The sequence below is a fragment of the Kogia breviceps genome, chromosome 4, assembly GCF_026419965.1.
Source record: "Kogia breviceps isolate mKogBre1 chromosome 4, mKogBre1 haplotype 1, whole genome shotgun sequence".
Taxonomy (NCBI): domain Eukaryota; kingdom Metazoa; phylum Chordata; class Mammalia; order Artiodactyla; family Physeteridae; genus Kogia; species Kogia breviceps.
Window position 1 is genome coordinate 40,103,090 of NC_081313.1, and position 23,055 is coordinate 40,126,144.

General features: G+C 39.3%; 1 protein-coding gene across 3 annotated transcripts in view; it reads right to left on the reverse strand.

Moving 5' to 3' along the window:
* Window positions 1-16,569, reverse strand: part of MOCS2 (molybdenum cofactor synthesis 2) — a 28,461-nt gene extending 11,892 nt beyond the window's left edge. For 2 of the 3 annotated variants that reach the window (XM_067030967.1, XM_067030968.1), the window contains exons 1-6: window positions 16,472-16,566; window positions 15,354-15,475; window positions 14,070-14,214; window positions 11,011-11,138; window positions 10,303-10,453; window positions 9,301-9,424 (exon numbers count right to left, since the gene is read on the reverse strand). In XM_067030967.1, coding sequence (XP_066887068.1) covers window positions 9,301-9,424; window positions 10,303-10,453; window positions 11,011-11,138; window positions 14,070-14,167 — 501 coding nt within the window. In that variant the 5' untranslated portion in view covers window positions 14,168-14,214; window positions 15,354-15,475; window positions 16,472-16,566. Of the gene's footprint in view, window positions 1-7,304; window positions 7,411-9,300; window positions 9,425-10,302; window positions 10,454-11,010; window positions 11,139-14,069; window positions 14,215-15,353; window positions 15,476-16,471 lie in introns of all 3 variants that reach the window. The other variant, XM_067030969.1, reaches the window with a different exon arrangement.
* Window positions 16,570-23,055: the final 6,486 nt, after the last annotated feature.

Sequence of the window (23,055 nt, forward strand, 5' to 3'; positions counted from 1 at the left end):
ATGCCAATATATTATTACTTTTAAAACTATGTGGAGGTCAGCTCAAGATGCCAAAGTAGGAGGACATGGACCTCACGTCCCCTGACAAACATATCAAAATACATCTACACGTGGAACAATTCACACAGAAAACCAACCGGAAACTTGGCAAAAGAACTCCTATACAACTGAAATGGCAAGAAAGATTTCCACGTAACTGGGTAGGATGGAAAAGAGGCATAAAGTTGGGGCCTCCGCCCCTGGAAGGGATCTGAAAGGAAGAGAGGGTCCGCACAGGTGAACCCTCCTCCTGGGGTGCGAGCAGGCTGAGCCAGACTGGGCATCCCAGTCCTGGGGTCCTACACAGAGGAGGCAAGCCTGGTTGGTTGCTGGGAAAACTGCTGGGGCAGACAGAAGGGCTGGAGAAGCCTCAACTCTGTTCTTGAGGAGTGCACGCGTGCTGGCTTGCCAACGATCAGGGTGGAGAGGGCCCTGCACTGGTGGCTGCCACCTCGCTGCACTCCCCAATCCAAGCAGGGTGAACACCCTGGGCCCTGCTCGCTCCACATCACATCTTGGCACAAGAGCTCAGCCAGCCGGACCCCGGGAAAAGACTCGTTCTTGCTACGCAGAGACAGTCCGGGGGGCCAGGGGTGATCCAGGCGGGGCAGCAACGGCCACTGTAAGCACATGCACAGGCAGTGCCACTGGAACACACTGCAGTCAGTCTCCCGGCCGAGCAAGCACCCTGGCCTCACCCACTCCACAACTTGGCACTGGATCTGGGGCAGACAGGTCCCAGGAAGACTGCCACTGAGGCAGCCCAGACCTCTGGTGGCAGAACAGCCACCTCAATTCCTGCAGCCACACGCCCCAACCTCCAGCCCCAGCTTAGCAAATGCTCCAGCCCCGCCCACTCCAAGCCACAGCCCTGTAACTAGATCTGGGACAAACACAATGGGGGAAGAGATGGGACCTTGGGCTGTGTGTGAGCAGAGCCACAGACACCTACACAGGCACCACCTGGGTCCTCTGTGAGCTCACGGGCCTCACTTGCTTCAGCACTCCCCTCCTTTGGGGGCAGAGCACACACTCAAGGGGAAGGGAGCCTGACTGAGCCTGACCCTCAGAGCTTCTATTCCAGCAACTGGGGATCAGACTCCACCCTCATCAGTGTGGTGACAGCCACAGGGCAGAGAGGAAGTCCTGCCTCATACCCTGCACAGGCTTTAGATCCTCCAACACCAACCACACCCCCTATCAACGTGGTAGTGGCCAGCACACTCTGAGGGAAGACATGGCTGGCCTGCATATCAAAACCAGCCCCTACACCCAAGACTTTGGACACACACAGTCTACATAGGGATGCTCCCACATAAAAACACCCCTTCAAGATCAAAACAGATAACTTTCTCCTAAGTTCATAGAGACAGAGAAAGTTAAGTAAAATGAAAAGGCAGAGGAAGTAGCACCAATTAAAAGAGTTAAGAGGAATTCCCTGAAGGAATAAATAACAAAACAGAGTTCATCAGTCTACCAGACTCTGAGTCTAAAAAGTTGGTAATAAAAATACTAACTGAATTAAGAAAGATTATCGCTATAAATGCAGATCACATTAAGAAGGAACTAGAAACCCTAAAGATGAACCAATCAAAAACAGATAGTTCTATTTCGTAGATGAAAAACAATCCAGAAGCAATGAATAGCCAACTAAATGACACAGGAGAACAAATAAGTGATCTGGAAGATGGAAAAATGGAAATCACCCAATCAGAACAGTAGACAGAATGAAGAATTTAAAAACATGAAAGCAACATATGAGATCTATGGGATAAATATAAAACAGGCCAACCTACACATAACAGGGGTTCCAGAAGGAGAAAAAGAGAGAAGGGGATCAAAAATGTAATTAAAGAAATTATGGCTGAAAACTTCCCAAACCTGAAGAAGGAAACAGATATCCAGGTACAGGAAGCACAGAGGCTCCCAAACAAGATGAACCCACAGAGACCCACACCAAGACATGTCATAGTTAAAATGACAAAAGTTAAAGATAAAGAGAGGATTCTAAAGGTAATAGAAAAACAGAGTCAGTTATGAGGGAACCCCCCTAAGGTTATAAGCTGATTTCTCTGCAGAAACTTTGCAGGTCAGAAGGGAGTGGCATGATATATGCAAATTCCTGAAAGGGTAAAGCCTGCAGAAACAGAGAATTTCTCAGACAAGCAAAAACTAAAAAAATTCAGCAATACTAAACCTACACTATAAGAAATACTGAAGGGTCTTCTCTAAATGGATAAAAAGAATCTATAGGAAAGGGAAAATCCCAATAGGAGAGGAAAATATAAAGTAAGGATTGAAGATCACTTAAATAAATCAGTACATCGATTAAAAAACAAACAGAAAATGTAAAAGCGATGATAACTACAATAAGCAGTAAAAGAATAAGCATGAAGATGTAAAATAGTACATCAAAATCACAAAATATGGAGGAGGGGAGTAAAAAATGTAGATCTTTTAGAATGTGTTTCGACTTGAATAACTTAGTTTAAAGCAAGTAGATATAGTTATGGATCAACATACATGAACCCCATGGTAACCACAAATCAAAAACAGACAACAGTCACAAAAAAACAAAAAGAAAGGAACTTAAGCATACTACAAAAGAAACTCACCAAACCACAAAATGAAAAAGAAGAAATAAACAAAGTAGAACTGGAAAACAAGGAATAAAATGGCAATAAGTACATACCTATCAATAATGATCTTAAATGTCAATGGACTAAATGCTCTAATCAAAAGACATAGAGTGGCTACTGTATAAAAAAACAAGAACCTGCAATATGCTGCCTAAAAGACTCACTTCAGGGCAAAAGACATACCAGACTGAAGTGAAAGGATGGAAAAAGATATTTCATACAAATGGAAATGACAAGAAGCTGGGGGTAGCAATACTCATATCAGACAAAACAGACTTTAAAACAAAGGCCAGTGGCTTCCCTGGTAGCATGGTCATTGGGAATCTGCCTGCCAATGCAGGGGACATGGGTTTGAGCCCTGGTCCGGGAAGATCCCACATGCCATGGAGCAACTAAGCCCGTGCACCACAACTACTAAGCCTGTGCTCTAGAGCCCACGCGCCACAACCACTGAAGCCCGCGCACCTAGAGCCCGTGCTCCGCAACAAGAGAAGCCACTGCAATGAGAAGCCTGCTCGCCGCAACTAGAGAAAGCCCGCCCACAGCAACAAAGATCCAATGCAGCCAAAAATAAATAAAATAAATAAATTGAAAAATCAAACAAAGGCCATAAGGAAAGACAAAGGAGGGTATTATATAATAATAAAGGGATCAATACAAGAAAAGGATATTACACTTGTTAACATATACACACCCAATACAGGAGCACCTGAATATATAAAGCAAATACTAACAGACATAAAGGGAGCAATTGACAGGAACACAGTAACAGTAGGAGACTTTAACACCCCGCTGACATCAAAGGACTGATCATCCAAACAGAAAATCAATAAGGCAACAGAGGTCCTAAATGACACAAATGACCTGCTGGACTTAACTGATATGTATAGGACACTACATCCAAAAAAAAGCAGAAAACACATTCTTTTTAAGCATGCATGGAATGTTCTCTAGGCTGGACCACATACTAGGACACAAAACAGCCTTAAAAAATTTAAGGCGATAGAAATATCAAGCATCTTTTATGAACATGATGGTATAAAACTAGAAATCAGCTACAGAAAGAAAAACGAGAAAAAGACAAAGATATGGAGACTAAACAACATGCTTTTTAAAAAATCAATGGGGCTTCCCTGGTGGCGCAGTGGTTGGGAGTCCGCCTGCTGACACAGGGGACAAGGGTTTGTGTCCCGGTCCCGGGAGAACCCACATGCCACAGAGCGGCTGGGCCACTGAGCCTGCACATCCAGAGCCTGTGCTCTGCAACGGGAGAGGCCACAACAGTGAGAGGCCCGTGTACCGCAAAAAAAATAAAAAATAAAAAATAAAAAATAAAAAATAAAACAAATAAAAAAATCAATGAGTCAATGACAAAATCAAAGAAGAAATAAAATACCTGAAGACAAATGACAATGAAAACAACCTTACAAGATTTATGGGGTATAGTAAAAGCAGTTCTAAGAGGGAAGTTCATAGTGATAGAAGCCTTCCTCAAGAAACAAGGAAAATCTCAAATAAAAACTTATCACCTAAAAGAATTAGAATAAAAACAAACAAAGCTCAAAGTCAACATAAGGAAGGAAATAATAAAGATGAGAGAGGGAATAAATAAAATATAGATCAAAAAACAATAGAAAAGATCAATAAAACCAAGAGCTGGGTTTTTTTAAAAAGATAAACAAAAGTGACAAACCTCTAGGCAGGCTCACCAGGAAGAAATGAGAGAGGACTCAAATAAACAAAATAAGAAATGAAAGAGGAGAAGTAACAACTGATACCACAGAAATACAAAAAAAAAAAAAAAAAAAATTCCAAAAAAAAAAAAAAAAAAAATCATTCCAAGCAATCTACAGATTTAGTGCAATCCCTATCAAAATACCCATAACATTTTTCACAGAATTAGAACAAAAAAACCCTAAAATTTATAAGGAACCACAAAAGACCCAGAACTGCTAAAGCAATCCTGAGGAAAAAGAACAAAGCTGGAGGTATAACCCTTCCAGACTTCAGACTATACTACAAAGCTACAGTACTCAAAACGGCATGGTACTGGCACAAATACACATACATAGATCAATGGAACAAAATAGAAAGCGCAGAAATAAACCCACACACCTATGGTCAGTTAATCCACAACAAAGGAGGCAAGAATGTACAATAGAGAAAAGACAATCTCTTCAACAAGTGGTGCTGCAAAAGCTGGACAGCTGTATGTAAAACAATGAAATTAGAATATTCCCTCACACCATATACAAAAATAAACTCAAAATGGTTTAAAGACCTAAATATATGACATGACGCCATAAAACTCCTAAAAGAGAACATAGGCAAAGTATTTTTTGACATAAATCTCAGCAACTATTTTCTCAGGTCAGTCTCCCAAGGCAAAGAAATAAAAATAAAAATAAACAAATGGGACCTAATGAAAGTTAAAAGCTCTTGCACAACCAAGGAAACCATCAAAAAAATGAAAACCTACGGAATGGGAGAAAATATTTGCAATGATGCAACTGACAAGGGGTTAATATCAAAAATATATTTATAAACAGCTCATATAATATCGAAAAAACAAATGAACCAATCAAAAATTGGGCAGAAGACCCAAATAGACATTTTTCCAAAGAAGACATACAGATGACTAACAAGCACATGAAACACCACTAATTATTAAAGAAATGCAAATCAAAACCACAATGAGGTATCACCTCACTGAGTTATCACAGTCAGAATGGCTTTCAACGAACAGTCTACAAATAATAAATACTGGAGAGGATGTGGAGAAAAAGGAACACTTGAACACTGTTGGTGGTAATGCAAACTGGTGCAGCCACTATGGAAAACAGTATGGAGGTTCCTTAAAAAACTAAAAATAGAACTACCACATGATTGAGCAATTCCACTCCTGGGTATACATACAGAAAACATGAAAACTCTAATTTGAAAAGATACACACACCACAATGTTCACAGCAGCACTATTTATTACATAATAGCCAAGACAGGGAAGCAACCCAACAGATGACTGGCTTAAGGAGATGTGACATATACACACATACACACACAATGGAATATTACTCACCACACACACAAAACAAAATCACCATTTGCAGCAACATGGATGGATTTATGGAATCTTATGCTTAGTGAAGTAAGTCAGACAGAGAAAGACAAATGCTATATGACATCACTTATATGTGGAATCTAAAAAAATAACACAAATGAATCTATATACAAAACAGAGGGCTTCCCTGGTGGCGCAGTGGTTGCGAGTCCGCCCGCCCATGCGGGGGACGCGGGTTCGTGCCCCGGTCCGGGAGGATCCCACGTGCCACGGAGCGGCTGGGCCCGTGAGCCGTGGCCGCTGCGCCTGCGCGTCCGGAGCCTGTGCTCCGCGACAGGAGAGGCAGCGACAGTGAGAGGCCCGCGTACCGCAAAAAAAAAAAAACCACAAAACAGAAACACTCACAGACATAGAAAACAAACTTATGTTTACCAAAGGGGAGAGGATGAAGGGGAAGGACAAATTACGAGTATGGGATTAACAGATACGAACTACTATACATAAAACAGATAAGCAACAAGGATTTACTGTACAGCATAGGGAATTATACCAAAATCTTGTAATAACCTATAATGGAATATAATACGCAAAAACCCCCAAATCACTATGCTATACACGTAAAACTAACAGAATATTATAAGTCAACAATACTTCAATTAAAAACAAAAAAGAACTATATGGAACTTACATACTAAGATCTACCAAGATAGTATATAGGTCAACCAAGCAAAAACTGGACCATTATTTAGTATAAAGATTTTGCAGAAAACATAACTTTATTAATGATAATGCTGCTTAAGCTAAAAAAACTATGAAGATACCTAACCAAATAATCATATAATTTCCCTTTTTAATTGGTTGTGGGTACAATTTTATAACTAACATTATAACACAAAGCACCCTTGTTGCTAGTTTGCCTTGTTTTACAACGATTTTATGCTAATTTATATATTGATACAATACAAATAACTAATAAAATATAATAAGTATTATGGTAAGATTACTGATTCTGAAATACCAGAAAGCTTCATATGATGAAATATCTTAGGTATTATCACTGAATTTTTAAAAACAGGATACTATTGCTTTTAAACTTTTAAAATCATATTTATTTAGCTTATTTTAAAATATATAAATTCTAAAAATATCATACCAAGAGTAACCAATAAGGACTTTTTACACCTTCCAGTTCCACCTACATTCCCAAAACGCATCCCTGACACCAACGATATCACCGGGCATAGGGGTAGGGGGTTGGGGGCAGCATCTGAGACAGTCACTGAGGAGGGGCCACACCTCAATGTGAGTCAAGTTACAGTTAGAGCTCAGTCATAGAATCATATGTCTACCACAGGCATCTTCCCTTACATTTAAATTATTCTTCCATTTTTTCCCTAAAGCCTTTCTTTCCTCTATCTCTAGTTCCCGAATAAGCCCTCATCCTAAACACTCGTTTATTTTGCTTTTTTTTCTCTCTTGTTCCACTGGTGTAACGTAAGAGTCTATGTTCAGTAAACTATCTTCTGGAGAAGAAAAATCAAAACATGATCAAAGATAAGAATTTACCAAGTTTAAATTTTAAGACTCTAAAAACCTAAGTGGTTTAATCATCGGTTGCCCAAAAGCATTCTTTGTTTCTTTTCCAAGATGATGATGATTCTTCATACATTTCCTAAAAAGCAGAACCATAATAAGAATTTAAAGGAGAGCATTTTAATAAATGCAAATATATCTGAATAAATCAGGCAAATGAATACCACAACTATTTATATCTGCTCCTCTTTTAACAATCCAATGGCCATTTGCATAAGGCATTGAGAGCAAACAGATGAATAAACATGCTCCCTACACTCAAGGACTCGGTCGAGTAGGAGAAACGACAGACAAGAAGCCTTAACAAGACAAGGGGCAAACACAGAAATGAATAAACAATTAATTCCATTTGGGATCATGACAGGAGACAGCCTGGGCAAGGTTATGTAGGGAAGATGGAAGGTCTTTCAACATTTTTTTCTTTCCAGACACACCTACTTCCACATTTCTAAATATGCGTTTCCAAAGGCCGAAGGGATATTTCCATTAGCTTTGAAATTAAGAGACCACCACAAAGGTTCCTAAACAGGTCTGAGCTGTGTGCTGGTGGCAACCACCCTGTAAGTGCGTGCCCTACCCACCTGCCCATCCCTTGCCTGTATCACAGATGATCTCAAAGCACGGGCTGAAACCAGAACCAGACTAGAATTCAGATCATTTCTGGACAGAAGGGGAATAAGAATATATCACTTTCTCTTCTCACTCTCTAGTCAGATTCTATTTCTGCAGGGGTAGAAATCCAAATTCAATTATCCTCTGAACACCTGTACACCCTCCCACCCTCCACAGACAGAGAAGTAAATAGAAAGCCCCGCCAGCTCTTGAAGCATCACAATGAGAGTATACCCCCAACTCCTACCCACTCCCTTATTTGGGGGCCTACCGTCTCATCTACTTTGTCAGCTGGCTGTCCATTCTTTGCTCCAAGGCAAAGAATCTCTTCCAGCCAGGCTCACAATTCATTCTGGAATACTTTTCCTACCTTGCTCTCTCCAGGGTCTCATGGTCTATCAAAATTGTGGCAGCCTTGTTCACAGCAAAGCAACCAGATATCTGAGCTTCACTAAGACAGATTCCTTTCACATATCCTATCCTCTAATCCCTAAGTATCCCCTTATAACAATGGGTTTCAGTTTTTATCCAGAAAATATGGTCACTAAATTTCACAGGTGCTGGTTCAGAGTCCAATTTGCTCATCTCACCACTGGTCTTTCACTCTGGCCTTCTGCTCTACTGGGCAGTGAATCCATTCCTCAGCTTTGCTATCAGCCACAAAGCTGTGGGCAATTTGAGGCTCTTAAGTGTAATTACACATTTCTGAGAATACAGAGTGATCCCACTGTTGAGGTTACTACACCAGGGGAGAAATCAGGGAGCTGGGCCTTTTCATATCTTCAGAATGCTCTATTTAAGCAGGGACTTGTTTGCTTTTATTGATGGGTTTGATGTATGGACGGAAAACAAGCTAGAATTTCCTACTTAGGTTTTTAAATCCATTTACTATGCATTTTCTCCAAGGAGACAATATCCCACTTTTCTTTTCCTAAAATGAAGGAGTTCTAGGAGAAGGTTCTTTTGCCTTGAGAAGTCTCTATTTCAGCCAGTGACTAAATAGCCATGCATTATTCCTGCTCTCCAAAGGAAAGACCCTCTAACTCAAGGGAATTCTAATATAAGGGATAATACTTCATATATGAGCCACTGGAATGTTCTAGACTAGGAATTCTAACTGTTACCACTTGTTGAGGTCTTCTCCAGGCCATGCATTCTTTGGGGAACATATTTTTTCATGCTTAATAAACCTTGGAAAGGAGATTATCACATAAACATCCTATTTCCTAGAAAAAGAAAACAAGATTCTATAAAGTCAGGGAAGTACATACTCTGTATGTACTCTTCTTCCTTGTTCTTTAAAAATTCCTGAGAAAAATCATGTCCAAAGACAAAATTAGATATTTTCCTAACTTACCTTTTTCCATATGGGCACCTTGGCTTTTAAAGTATCAATGGCATAGCTCACAGCTTCAAGGGATGCGGTCCTATGGGCTGACGACACGGCAATGATAATGCTTGCTTCTGACACTGGAACTAAGCTTTAACAAAATGAAGGAAAAAATTCATCATCTCCTCTGAAGCTACATGTTAAAAAATCTACTAGGCATGTGAAAAAAAAAATTCCAGTGAAGCATTCCCAGAACTAAATATCCAGTTCTATTTTACCTAAACATCCCATTTAGTTAGAAAACAGTAATTCATCCCAGTTGCATTTGGCAGGAGGTGCCAAGCTTGTGACTAATCAATCTGTAAGCATGTATCCTCTAAATTTATTGAATGGGCAACAAGATGAAAAGTACCTCACTGATTCAACAAAAATCTGATCAAACAAACAAGGCACAGTGCCAGGTAATGCCTAGAAATACAAACTAATCACATGATGAATATAAGGTAGAATTTAAAGTATTAAATAGCAATGAATAGTAAATAACAGAATTGATAAGATTAATAAAATTATAGTTACCAATAACAAAGTAATAACTAATAGATGATAGATTTAGTCCCATTGCTGGGTTCTTTTCAAAGCCTGGAACTCCACTCTTCTTAGTGATACAAAACAGCAAACTAATCTAATGACCTTAAAAGGCTTTTACATCAAAAAAATCTGACTGTCATATAAACAGGGTACAGACTACAAAACAGTCTGAAAAGGTCTCATGGCCTTTAGCACACATCAGCACAAGCTGCTGGGCACAGGTCCAAAGAATCTTGCACATTTGGACTTTGTTACAGCGTCAGCCATTCTCGAAATATTACAACGTAACAAGCAGCCTTAAAGGCACCGTCTGCCAGAATGATAAACAAACCTCCCTCTCAGAGTAACACAGGATGCCAATGAAAGATTCCAGAATCAGAATTAGTACAAAGGCGGAAAATGACTACACTTAAATTTTTAAACTGATAAAGGAAATCATACCCAAGCCGATGGAACACTGCTACGTGTTTGACTGGCCATTTCTGCCTAATGGCACTACAAATTTTTCTGACTTCATTTTCTGCCATTGGTAGATATGCTTCATACTCTAAGCTAATGACTTTTTTCCCTTCGAAGTTATTCCTTGTAGTTCCTAAAATTAAAAAAAAAAATTACAAAATAAGCTTTCTTCCTACAGTAGAAATAGCACACTAATAGAATAAAAAAGGATTATTTTTGAATAGACAAGTAGCATACCAATTTGTCTAAAAATTACTTTGAAATTTTCTAAATACAAAAACTTGATTAGAAAATCAAGATAATCATCACAAAGATGAGGAAATAAAATGACACTGATTAGCCAGGTTTACTGAAAACATTCAAATGACAAACCAGTATATATTCCCTTTGTAACAATTAGAATTAGACCCTTAAAAGCAAAATATTATGTTCCCAGGATTATCAGAATTCTCTCTGCTAATAATGACTTTTAGTCTACTTTTTTTTTTTTTTTTGCCTTTAACGTAGGTTAATTTGAAGATTACTAAAACAAAACAAGAACTAAAAAAATTTCTACTCACCACCATGGGTAATCTTGGCTAACTGCTCCATATCTTAAAATCCTCTTACTATTAACACTGAACATGAGAAACACTTGCTAATTTCTACTGGCTTGTATAGTCAATAGATGCTATGAAAATTACAACTCACCTACAAATAGGGATATTGCACCACAGAATGGAGAAATCACCAGCTGTGAAACTTCATCTACTGAAAGTTGCTCAGATGTGAATTTTATTATATCTTTCGATTCCTCTTCAACTTCATTTGTATCTTTCCTGGAAATAAAATATTACCAAACCTTAACATTGGTACTAGAGTAAAAACACCCAACTTATAGGCTATGTTTCAATTTATGTATTTTTTCTACATTAGATGTGTTAGGAGGCATGATGTGATCTGAATGATAAAAATAAGCAAGTGTATAATTTGAGCAAAACTCAGTAATTTTACAAATATCCCTGACGAATCAAGCATGATATAAAAAGGAACTTACCATTAACATCATCACTTAAAATGAAATCTATTTCATTTGCCAACATATTCCAAACTCTGAAATTGCTACTCTTATCTCCTGCATCCACACACACATCACCTCTAACCACTGGATTACCAAGCACCACACCCAGAACTGCCTTTTTCTTTACCCAAAAAAGGAGGGCAAGCAGAATGATGACTCCACAGGAACTGGGTTCACTTCATAATCAGGCACAACCTCAGTTAAGTAACTGAGGAAATAAAGAAACTGACTGCACGCCTATTCACCAGATGCTGTAGAAGTCCTTTGCCATGCATTTCTCATTTCATTCATCAAGCGTTTATTTCATACTCACTAAGGGTCAGAGACTAAGCCCACACACTGGATACAGACCAGGGAACAAAAGACCTGGCTCCGGCGCTCAGGGCACTTATGCTAGAGGAGGAACAAAGCAATAAATAGGAATTACAAATAGGGATAACTTATGGACGCAAACAGCATTCTGAGACAGAGCATGGGGGCTGGGGAAGGTGTGTTTAAGATAAGAGGACCATGCTACTGAAAAACGGCCATTCAGATGCTACTGGATTCCAAGATGCTTCAACCTCCTGTACATGTCACCTGAGCTTCTTCCACTTCATATTGCAATACGATACAGGAAACCCAAACATCGTCTATGAACTTCAGACCACACTGAGTTCCCACAACTTGATTCTATAATAACATAGATTCTAAAACTGCATGTTGCAAATCCTGTCAAACACACTCAAATCATACACAATGCTGCTGAGTATCTTCCTAGTCTTCCCAAAGAACAGCTCTAACCATCACACACAAACACACACCTATGGCAGCCCACTGTTTTCTGAATAAATTACAAACTCAAAAAAAATAGTATTTTTCTATATCATGGTTGTGATATGGTGACCACAGTTTCCAAATAAAACTGAGATGCATATCTAACAGAGAATTCTATTATTTCCAAATAATAGGACTAAGAAAATCAAATCTCTATCAACATGCCAGGCAATTGGCTTTACAATATTTATTCTTCACTTCTGGGGCACTACCCTCCAGAAGAGTGGGAAAGAAATGGGTGAAAAAAATAAATAAGCATCCTTGGCTTGTTCTTTTCTTAAATAAAACCAAAGTTTTGTCATCCAATATGATATTTACTTGATTTTGGAGAAAAACACTATCAAATTAAGAAAGTTTTCTTTCATTCCTAACTTATAAGAGTTTTCAATTAGGGATGATTATTAATTTCTACATTATTTATTTCTCAGTTGACAAATTAAGCCTCATTCTGTCTGCCTCTCCAGGCTATATTAAGAAAAGTTCTTCAGTATGGAGGAGGCTTAAAAAACTAAAAATAGAACTACCATACAACCCAGCAATCCCACTACTGGGCATATACCCTTAGAAAACCATAATTCAAAAAGAGTCAGGTACCACAATGTTCACTGCAGCTCTATTTACAATAGCCAGGACATGGAAGCAACCTAAGTGCCCACTGAGAGATGAATGGATAAAGAAGATGTGGCACATATATACAATGGAATATTACTCAGCCATAAAAAAATGAAACTGAGTTATTTGTAGTGAGGCGGATGGACCTAGAGTCTGTCATACAGAGAGAAGTAAGTCAGAAAGAGAAAAACAAATACCATATGCTAAGACATATATATGGAATCTAAAAAAAAAATGGTTCTGAAGAACCTAAGGGCAGGACAGGAATAAAGACGCAGACATACACAATGGACTTGAGGACACGGGGTGGGGGAAGGGTAAGCTGGGACAAAGTGAGAGAGTGGCATGAACATATATACACTACCAAATGTAAAATAGATAGCTAGTGGGAAGCAGCCACATAGCACAGGGAGATGAGCTTGGTGCTTTCTGACCACCTAGAGGTGTGGGGTAGGGAGGGTGGGAGGGAGATGCAAGAGGGAGGAGATATGGAGATATATGTATACCTAGAGCTGATTCATTTTGTTATACAGCAGTAACTAACACACTACTGTAAAGCAATTATACTCCAATAAATATGTTAAAAAAATAAATAATAAAAATAATAATGGGTTAAATTTTTTAAAAAACAGAAATGTTCTTACACGTTATCCTACTCAGACATGGCTTACTTTATTTGGAATGATGACATGGGTCCTAGAGCCACTAGCAATATAACTATAATAATAAAGCAATTTTTTATACCTGGAAAATGGTAAGTGTTTTTCAGGAAGAGTAATCTTTTTACTTTCTAGCTATACAATTTTTCTACATTTCTCTGAGCCCAGGAGAGCTATTGTTCAGTATTAATAAGCATATTTGTGGAAAAGTACACAGAGAGTCCAATAATAATCTGAGTTCAAATGTTTGCTCTGCCACTTATTAGCTATGTGATCTTAGACAAGTTTTTTAACTTCTCCCTCCAACAAAATAGGAGTATTAAAACTCCAGTGTCTAGCACTGTGCCCAACACAAAATCTCAATAAACCATGTTAAATCAATAGAATGAACAAATCAAGATGACATTAAACTGCTTACAACACAACTGATGCAGAGATGATAGGTATTTGTAAGTCCATCTGCGCCAACAGAGTTGCTGCTTTACCAAGAGTTGGTGCAGACAGCCTTACAAAGAGTATACAGTTAAAGGAAACCATATATAAGTTATTAGCTGTATGAGCCTTCTCCACAAGATTGGCTAAGAAAAACCTATCTCACATACCCAGGTGGCTCAAAAGCACTATCCTCCACTAATGGGGGGGATAATGGCAATTTCGTCTCCTGATTGAAGCAGGAGGAGCTGATCTCCAAGCTCGACATATTCTTGACGAACAGCAAATATCACCTGATTTCTGACGTCAGCCAATCTGAAGGGAAAAAAGTATAGTTAGATGTATCAATGCCACTAGACCCCAAATCTCCTCAGCTGCAATCAAAATTACATAAATATTAATTTATGAAGCATCATCTGCAAAATCGCTAATTAAACTCATATTTTGCAGAGAAAGGATATATCCACTGAAGAACATACTTATTCACCCCAAAGAATGCAGTAAACTGCTAACAACTCTTTACTGGATGTTGGGTGTCTTGGGGAATTAAAGAAACAAACAAAAAAACACTAGACTGGAGACAACATTCAGACCAGGTCAAAAAAAAGGACAATTTCTTAATCAGTACATGCCCTCCCCAGGAGCTTTAAGTATACTAAGTATACCCTGAAAGGTTCCAAAACACCAGGTGCCTCTTAGCAGGCATAACATTAAAGGTAAAGTAGGAAGAGGCCCCACTATGTTTCACTGATTATCAAGGCATTTTAAGAACTTAAAAAGATATGAAATCGAGAAGGAATAATTTTCTTTTTCAACATATATTGTGGGCTGTCTTTTACACAGCACTAAGACTTCCAAGTTAAACATTCACACAATTTAAGTGACACTACTAATATAAGTGGAACACGTTCAAATAGGCCACTTTTATATTTTGTTCCAAAAAAGACTCATTGAGGTGCGAACAACAGCAGTAAAATGATACATTTTCAAGAACCAGAAAAAAAATCAAATATTGTAAAAACTCAAATTCAGCAGCAGCTGTGTGTTATCTTTCATTTTTCTTTCAATCTTAGAAATTTCTATTTTGAGTTTTCTAAAGAAGGGGCAGGACATAAAAGTTTAAAGCACACATTTTTAACAGAATACGTACCAATTTCATTTAACATTACAAAAATGAAGAATCTACATTTTCAGTATTTTGTAAATTATAAAAGCAAATATAATCATGTCCCTTTGGGAGTATCACTGTTTTTTAAGTAAAGTATCTTTAACCTTTATTAAGGAATTTTGCATTTTTAAATACTAGAACTTAAGTTTTCAGAAAAAATACAACTAACGATCCTTTTGACATTAAACATGGAAATCTAAGTTAACTTCTTACTTTTATCATTTACTCACATATTTTTAAATATTAAAAAGTGTTAATCATATACATTCTGCAAAGTTTTAACTACCCAGGATGGCGCGTTTCTATCTCATTCCACAGCTGCAATGCTTTTATTTCTTGTGGCACAGAAATGGTCTCTGAACGAATTCCTGTTATTTCAGCACTTTCTGCAAAATACAACACTTCCACCTGAAAAGAAAGAAAATGTTTTTAACAATAACAACCCACAGTCCTTTTCTGACTGTCCAGGCTGGGGTTTTTCAAATGTATTACTTTAATCAAAGACACTTTTTATAAATTAGAAAAAATTAAAAGTGCCCATAAAAATTTCAGCATACCTACAAGTTCAAATTTTGAAAATTTTTTATGTTTTAAGTACAAGTCAGACTAATTCCCAGATGCTTTTTAGTTTTATAAATGTTATGTGTGCCACAACTAAAATCCTAACAATATCTTCTTAGAAACCATGAGGTTGGCGTTTAACTGACATAAAATTATAGCACCTTTTATACTTCAGCAGTGAACAAATGTCTGAGTCAAGAGATGAATTACACAAATAAATGACCAAATAAGTGAAAGACACGTCTTTCACTGTTGTCATATGACCTTTGATTCCAATCTACATTACATTGAACCCAGGTGTCCAGGATTAAGTTATGCAACAGAAAAACCCTGATATTTACAAAAGCAGATGGGTCTGAAATACAGGATAAACTTCTATTTCCTAGGAAAAACCTATGCAGACAGCCTGGTATTTAAGAGATCCGACCAAGTAAAATAACCCACCTGTGACTGAAAGCAAATCATTCTCTACGAAATAATCAGAGGTCTGCAAATAATCAAGGGTTCGCAAATGCACAGACGGAGCACATTTCATCAAATAATTCTTAGTTAAGGGCATTTCTTTTTATATTGAAAACTTGTCTTCTTTGAAACGAACAATCTGAGAAGCAAGGGCAAATAGCGCGGGTGCTTTAGAAACCAGCTGGTCTTCCAGGCCGTCACCTGCAGAACAAGAGTTCGCGGAATGGACTTGACTTTTGTTGGGGAGACCAGAGCAAAGCCTCCGAAGTCGGGAGGGCCCACCGCGGCGGTGGCGGTCGCCGGGGTCTGGCCGAGCAGGACCGGGTCTGTGGAGGGAAAGGGCGAGGACAGACACAGCCCAGAGGGCTTCCCCATTCTTACCTGGCACCGCGGAACCATCCCGCCAGCAAACCCTAGCCGGGTATCCTGGCGCGGAAGCCGAGGCGTCTGGTCGACTCAGCGCGCAGGCGCAACCTGCCGCCCCCGCCCCCCGCTCCCCCCTCCGCCCACATGGAGCATGCGTAAAGCTAGCTCCTCCTTGCTGTTCTCCCCGCTTCGTTTGCGCAGCAGGCTCCTAGAACTTGGTGTTTACTCGCGCAGATGGGTCGCGGTGGCGGGCGAGAGCTGTAGGTGTCGCTAAATGGGAAAAGGGCTGGCCACGCATGTCTTTAGCCTCAGCTGAGAGGCTAAAGTGTGGGAGAGCTGACCCCGGACTCTCCTGAACACCTGCCACCTCCGTTATAGAAGCTCTACTGTTTCCGCCGAACTGCAGGGTTCTCTTTTAACACTTTTTATCTCCCCAACCTTCTGCTTTATGATTACTGTTCCCTAAAGACTTAAAGCATTCATCGTATCTGAGCACTCGAACTGTATCACATTTACACTTTTCCTGTTTACTACCTACTTAGTAATTTGTCCACACGCCATCTAAAACATTGGTCCCCAACCTTTTTGGCACCACGGACCAGTTTTGTAGAAGACAATTCTTCCACGGAAAGGGGGGGGGCGGTGGTTTCAGGATGATTCAAGTGCATCGCATTCATTGTGCAGTTTATTTCTATTATTATTACACTGTAATATGTAATGAAATACTTATACAACTCACCATAGTGCAGAATCAGTAGGATCCCTGAGCTTGTTTTCCTGCAACTAGGTGGTCCCACCTGGGGTGATGGGAGACAGTGACACCCGAAGTGTGTCCCTTATGTCCAGTCTACTCCATGATCTCGCTTTGGTTGCTGTCACTGCAGAAAACCCTGCTTGACAAAGATAGGATGTTGGAAATGCAAGCAGGCTTTTCAGTGCTTTTGTGGCAATCTCAGGATATTCCACCATGACTTTAATCCAGAACGTATGGAGATTTGAGGTTGTCTCAAACATAATCTTAAGGGCACCGTCATTTGCGATCTCAAGCAGCTGATCCTCTTCTAGCACGGACAAAGTCGATACACCTGGCTTATTCACAAATGGGTCTCAGATCCATTCCTTCCCAGTTCAGGGGTCTTTTGTGGTTGGGAAGTAATGCTCAAACTCTTTTGAAAGCTGAGATAGGTGATCATGCACCAGCTGGGAGAAAGAGGGCCCTGGTTCAGTCTCTCAAGATCTCTGCTAATGTTTGAAACATGTCAAAAATCCCAATGTTCACTCATCGCCCCCATAATTCCAGTTTGGCTTTGAATGCAGCCACTTTATCTGTCGACTTGAACACAGTTGTTGTTCTTCCCTGAAGCGACAGGTTGCGTTTTGTTGAGCAGGTTGAATGTGTCACACAAGTAAGCAAGTTTTGCGACCCATCTGTCACTGAAATGTGCTGCCAGGGGTGACTGTTTTTCTAAAAGAAACCTCTGGAGCAGCTCTTTCAACTCAGAAACTCTGGCCAGTGATCTACCGTTAGAAAGCCATCTCACTTCTGTGTATAAAAGAAGACGTGTGTGCTCTGTGTCCATCTCCTCACAGAGCTGCACAAACAGACGAGAGTTAAGGGCATGTACTTTAATGTGGTTGATAATTTTAATCACATCTTGCAAAACGTTGTTAAGTTCAGGTGACATTTTCCAGCTAGCCAGCATTCCTCTATGGATGACACAGTGCGTAGACTCACATTCAGAAGCGACCTCTTTGACCCGAGTAGTGAAACCAGAAGGCTGTGAAGTCATGGCAGCAGCTCCGTCCATGCATATACTGACACAAAATGACCAATTCAGTTTTCCTGATATGTAATCATTCAAAGAATTGAATAGTTCTGCAGCTGTGGTGTCGGTTGGCAACAAAAGTGCATATAACACATCCTCATGCACAGCCTCCTGAAAAATATATCACACAAAAACAAGCATTGTTGCCTCGTTGTCTGCATCGGTAGACTTGTCAACCTGGATCGCATACCACAGTGACTCATTAATCCTAACAACTGTGCCTCAACATCCTCTGCTATTTCATCAATTCATCTAGTTATGGTGCTAGCTGAAAGAGGAACACGTGCCACCTTTTGAACTGCAGCCTCTCCTAAAACTTCACAACCAATGTCCATGGCAGCAGGCAGGATCAACTCTTCACCAATAGTAAAGGGCTTCTTAGCTCTAGCAATGCGGTCAGCCTCTAAGAATGATGCTCTCAGTGCAGACATACTTGATGAAGTGGTGACCTTCAGTATTGCTTCTGTTCTTTGTGTTCACGTTTTTTTCTTTTGAAAAACTCCAAAGGCTTGTCTTTTAATGCAGGGTGATTGACCTCCATGTGGTGAAGCAGTTTTGAAGGTTTCACGGCTTCGTTGGATAGCGGGTCGCCACATATTATACAAAGCTGGCTTGGAGAATGTGAATCACCTGTTGCAATGAACGTGTAATTTAAGTAGGACTTGGTGTTTTCTTTTAAACGCAGCTTTCTTTTTGTTGGCAGTCTTAATTAGAGTCTTCTGCTGTCTCATCATCGGGTCTTTCCCCCTTTTCAGAGAAGCTCTCCAGTGATGTTTGTTTTTTACACATTCTGGGTAGGGTTAGCTTGTGGGCTTAGCAAAACTGTGACTGAGACAAGTGTGCAGTGCGAGAAAGAGGCACAGATGGACGTGGTAAATAAAATAATGGGTGGGCCAAGCGCAGACTAAAATAAGTGTCGGATTCTGACTTAAAGCCTGCCACCAGGTGCAGCTTAATTGTCGTCACTTGCCACTCACTGACAGGGTTTTGATGTGAGTCTGCAAGCAGTTGATTTATTATGGTCTCTGTGCAGTCAAACCTCTCTGCTGATGATAATCTGTATTTGCAGCCGCTCCCCAGCGCTAGCATCACCACCTCAGCTCCACCTCAGATCATCAGGCGTTAGATTCTCATAAGGAGTGCGTAAACTAGATCCCTCGCATGCACGGTTCACGGTAGGGTTTGCGCTCCTATGAGAATCTAATGCCGCCTCTGATCTGTCAGGAGGCGGAGCTCAGGTGGTAATGCGCGTGATGGGGAGCAGCTGTAAATACAGATGAAGCTTCACTCACTCATCTCGCCCACTGCTCACCTCCTGCTGTGCAGCCCGTCTCCTAACAGGCCAAGGACCAGTACTGGTCCATGGTCCAGGCGTTGGGGACTCCTGATCTAAAATCTCCAACATTTTACCAAGAAAAACTCTTTTAAATTGCATAGTTATGTGGGTATAAACTAAGCGGCCCTCCCCTTAGGAGCTCACAGTCCTGGATGTGAGACAGTCATAAACCAGTGATGGTAGATCAGTGCACCAAATGTAATACTAGGGGTACATGTTACATTTCATAGGGGTGAAAGGGGAGAGTGGCCGGTCACCTGAGGAGTGTGCTCCGGAAGTCCTCATGGAGGAGAGAGTTGCTTGAGCTAAATCTGCTGGAAAGAGCGACAGCAAACAGCAGGGTGGAGGGTAGGGATGAGGGAATTTTACTAGCCTGTGCCAAGCCAGAAGAATATTAAAGCAGCATAATGAGGTCACAGAAGGGCAAAAAGTTGGCAAGGTGGGCATGTCCCCTGCAAGTGGGAAATGAGGCTGGAGATATCAAGTAGTAGCCCACGGCAGAAGAAACTGACAAGGACTAACACCAATGTATATTCTGGCAAAGTTGCTAAACATCAAGGATAAAGAATTTTATTCCCATCCAGATAGAAGAACGGGAATGATGACAACGAACTTAGACTTGTCTGAAACATGTGAGGCCAGAAGATGGTGGTGTGCAATATCTTAGAAAGGCTGAGAGCAAAAGCATGACCCAAATTATTACATACAGCCAAGCTGGTGTTGACAGAGGGCAAACTGACACTCCTAAACCCACAAAAACTCAAAAATACAATAACCAAGAGCTCTTTTTAAAAAATCCCCTTCAGCAAAAATCCAGTCAATCAAGAGGGTAGTCAAACTTTAAAACTCAGTGATAAGGAAGTTAATGGTAAAAAAACACAAAAACTGGAAGTGAGATTTTAATCCCTCTAAATATAAAATGAAAACAATTGTGGGATTATGGTTATGGAATAAAATGTAAGTGACATCACAATATTTTAAAAAATAATAGAAACTGCCCCCAAATTGGAACATGTAGTTAACAAAACACTGGTTCAAGCCTCTTAATAGTTCTCACAGTCTTGTTAAGTTTAGAAGGGTATTTTAGGGGTGACTATGTCTTGTGAGTAAATAATCTGATGATTATTAATTCCTTCAGTTTCATTTCAGTTATTTTGTTGTAAATAAAATAAACTAAAAGTAAAAATAAAACTGAAATTACAGTAAAATTTAAAAAGAAGAATAGTATATAGTATAATTGCATTACAAATATATTATATATATATATAATTTTAACACCCAAAGAAAAGGGATGGAATAACATTCACCAAAAAACAACAGTTACTGTATCTGGGTGGTAGAATTGTGGATAATATAAAAAATTATTTTGCTTCCTCTTGTAAATTTCTGTGTTGCTTGATTTTTAAAATATATTGAGGCCACCATTACCCTGACACCAAAACCAGGCAAAGATATCACAAAAAAAGAAAACTGTAGGCCAACATCACTGATGAACATAGATGCAAAAATCCTCAACAAAATACTAGCAAACAGAATCCAACAGCACGTTAAATGGATCATATACCATGATCAAGTGGGGTTTATCCAAGGAATACAAGGATTCTTCAGTATATGCAAATCAATCAATGTGATACACCATATTAAAAAATGAAGGATAAAAAACATACTATAATCTCAATAGATGCAGAAAAAATTTTCAATAAAATTCAACACCAATTTATGACAAAAATTCCCCAGATAGTAGGCATAGAGGGAACCTACCTCGACATAAAAAAGGCCATTATATGACAAACCCAAAGCCAACATCGTTCCCAATCATTTCCACTAAGATCAGAAACAAGACAAGGTTGCCCACTCTCACCACTACTATTCAACATAGTTTTGGAAGTTTTAGCCACAGCAATCAGAGAAGAAAAAGAAATAATAGGAATCCAAATCAGAAAAGAAGAAGTAAAACTGTCACTCTTTGCAGAAGACATGATACTATACATAGATAATCCTAAAGATGCTACCAGAAAACTACTAGAGCTAATCAATGAATTTGGTAAAGTAGCAGGATACAAAATTAATGCACAGAAATCTCTTGCATTCCTATACACTAATGATGAAAATCTGAAAGAGAAATTAAGGAAACACTCCCATTTACCATTGCAACAAAAAGAATAAAATATCTAGGAATAAAGCTACCTAAGGAGACAAAAGACCTGTATGCAGAAAACTATAAAACACTGATGAAAGAAATTAAAGATGATACAAACAGATGGAGAGATGTACCATGTTCTTGGATTGGAAGAATCAACATTGTGAAAATGACTATACTACCTAAAGCAATCTACAGATTCAATGCAATCCCTTTCAAACTACCAATGGAATTTTTCACAGAACTAGAACAAAAAAATTCACAATTCGTATGGAAACACAAAAGACCCCGAATAGCCAATGCAATCCTGGGAAAGAAAAACGGAGCTGGAAGAATCAGGCTCCCTGACTTCAGACTATACTACAAAGCTACAGTAATCAAGACAGTACGGTACTGGCACAAAAACAGAAATATAGATCAATGGAACAGGATAGAAAGCGCAGAGATAAACCCACACACATATGGTCACCTTATCTTTGATAAAGGAGGCAAGAATATACAGTGGAGAAAAGACAGGCTCTTCAATAAGTGGTGCTGGGAAAACTGGACAGCTACATGTAAAAGAATGAAATTAGGACACTCCCTAACACCATACACAAAAATAAACTCAAAATGGATTAGAGACCTAAAAGTAAGGCCAGACACTATCAAACTCTTAGAGGAAAACATAGGCAGAACACTCTTTGACATAAATCACAGCAAGATCCTTTTTGATCCACCTCCTAGACAAATGGAAATAAAAACAAAAATAAACAAATGGGACCTAATGAAACTTAAAAACTTTTGCACAGCAAAGGAAACCATAAACAAGATGAAAACACAACCCTCAGAATGGGAGAAAATATTTGCAAATGAAGCAACTGACAAAGGATTAATCTCCAAAATATGCAAGCAGCTCATGCAGCTCAATATAAAAAAAAACTAACAACCCTAATCCAAAAATGGGCAGAAGACCTAAATAGACATTTCTCCAAAGAAGATATACAGATTGCCAGCAAACACATGAAAGGATGCTCAACATCACTCATCATTAGAGAAATGCAAATCAAAGCTACAATGAGGTATCACCTCACACCAGTCAGAATGGCCATCATCAAGAAATCTACAAACAATAAATGCTGGAGAGGGTGTGAAGAAAAGGGAACCCTCTTGCACCATTGGTGGGAATCTAAATTGATACAGCCACTATGGAGAACAATATGGAGGTTCCTTAAAAAACTAAAAATAGAACTGCTGTATGACCCAGCAATCCCACTACTGGGCATATAACCTGAGAAAACCATAATTCAAAGAGTCA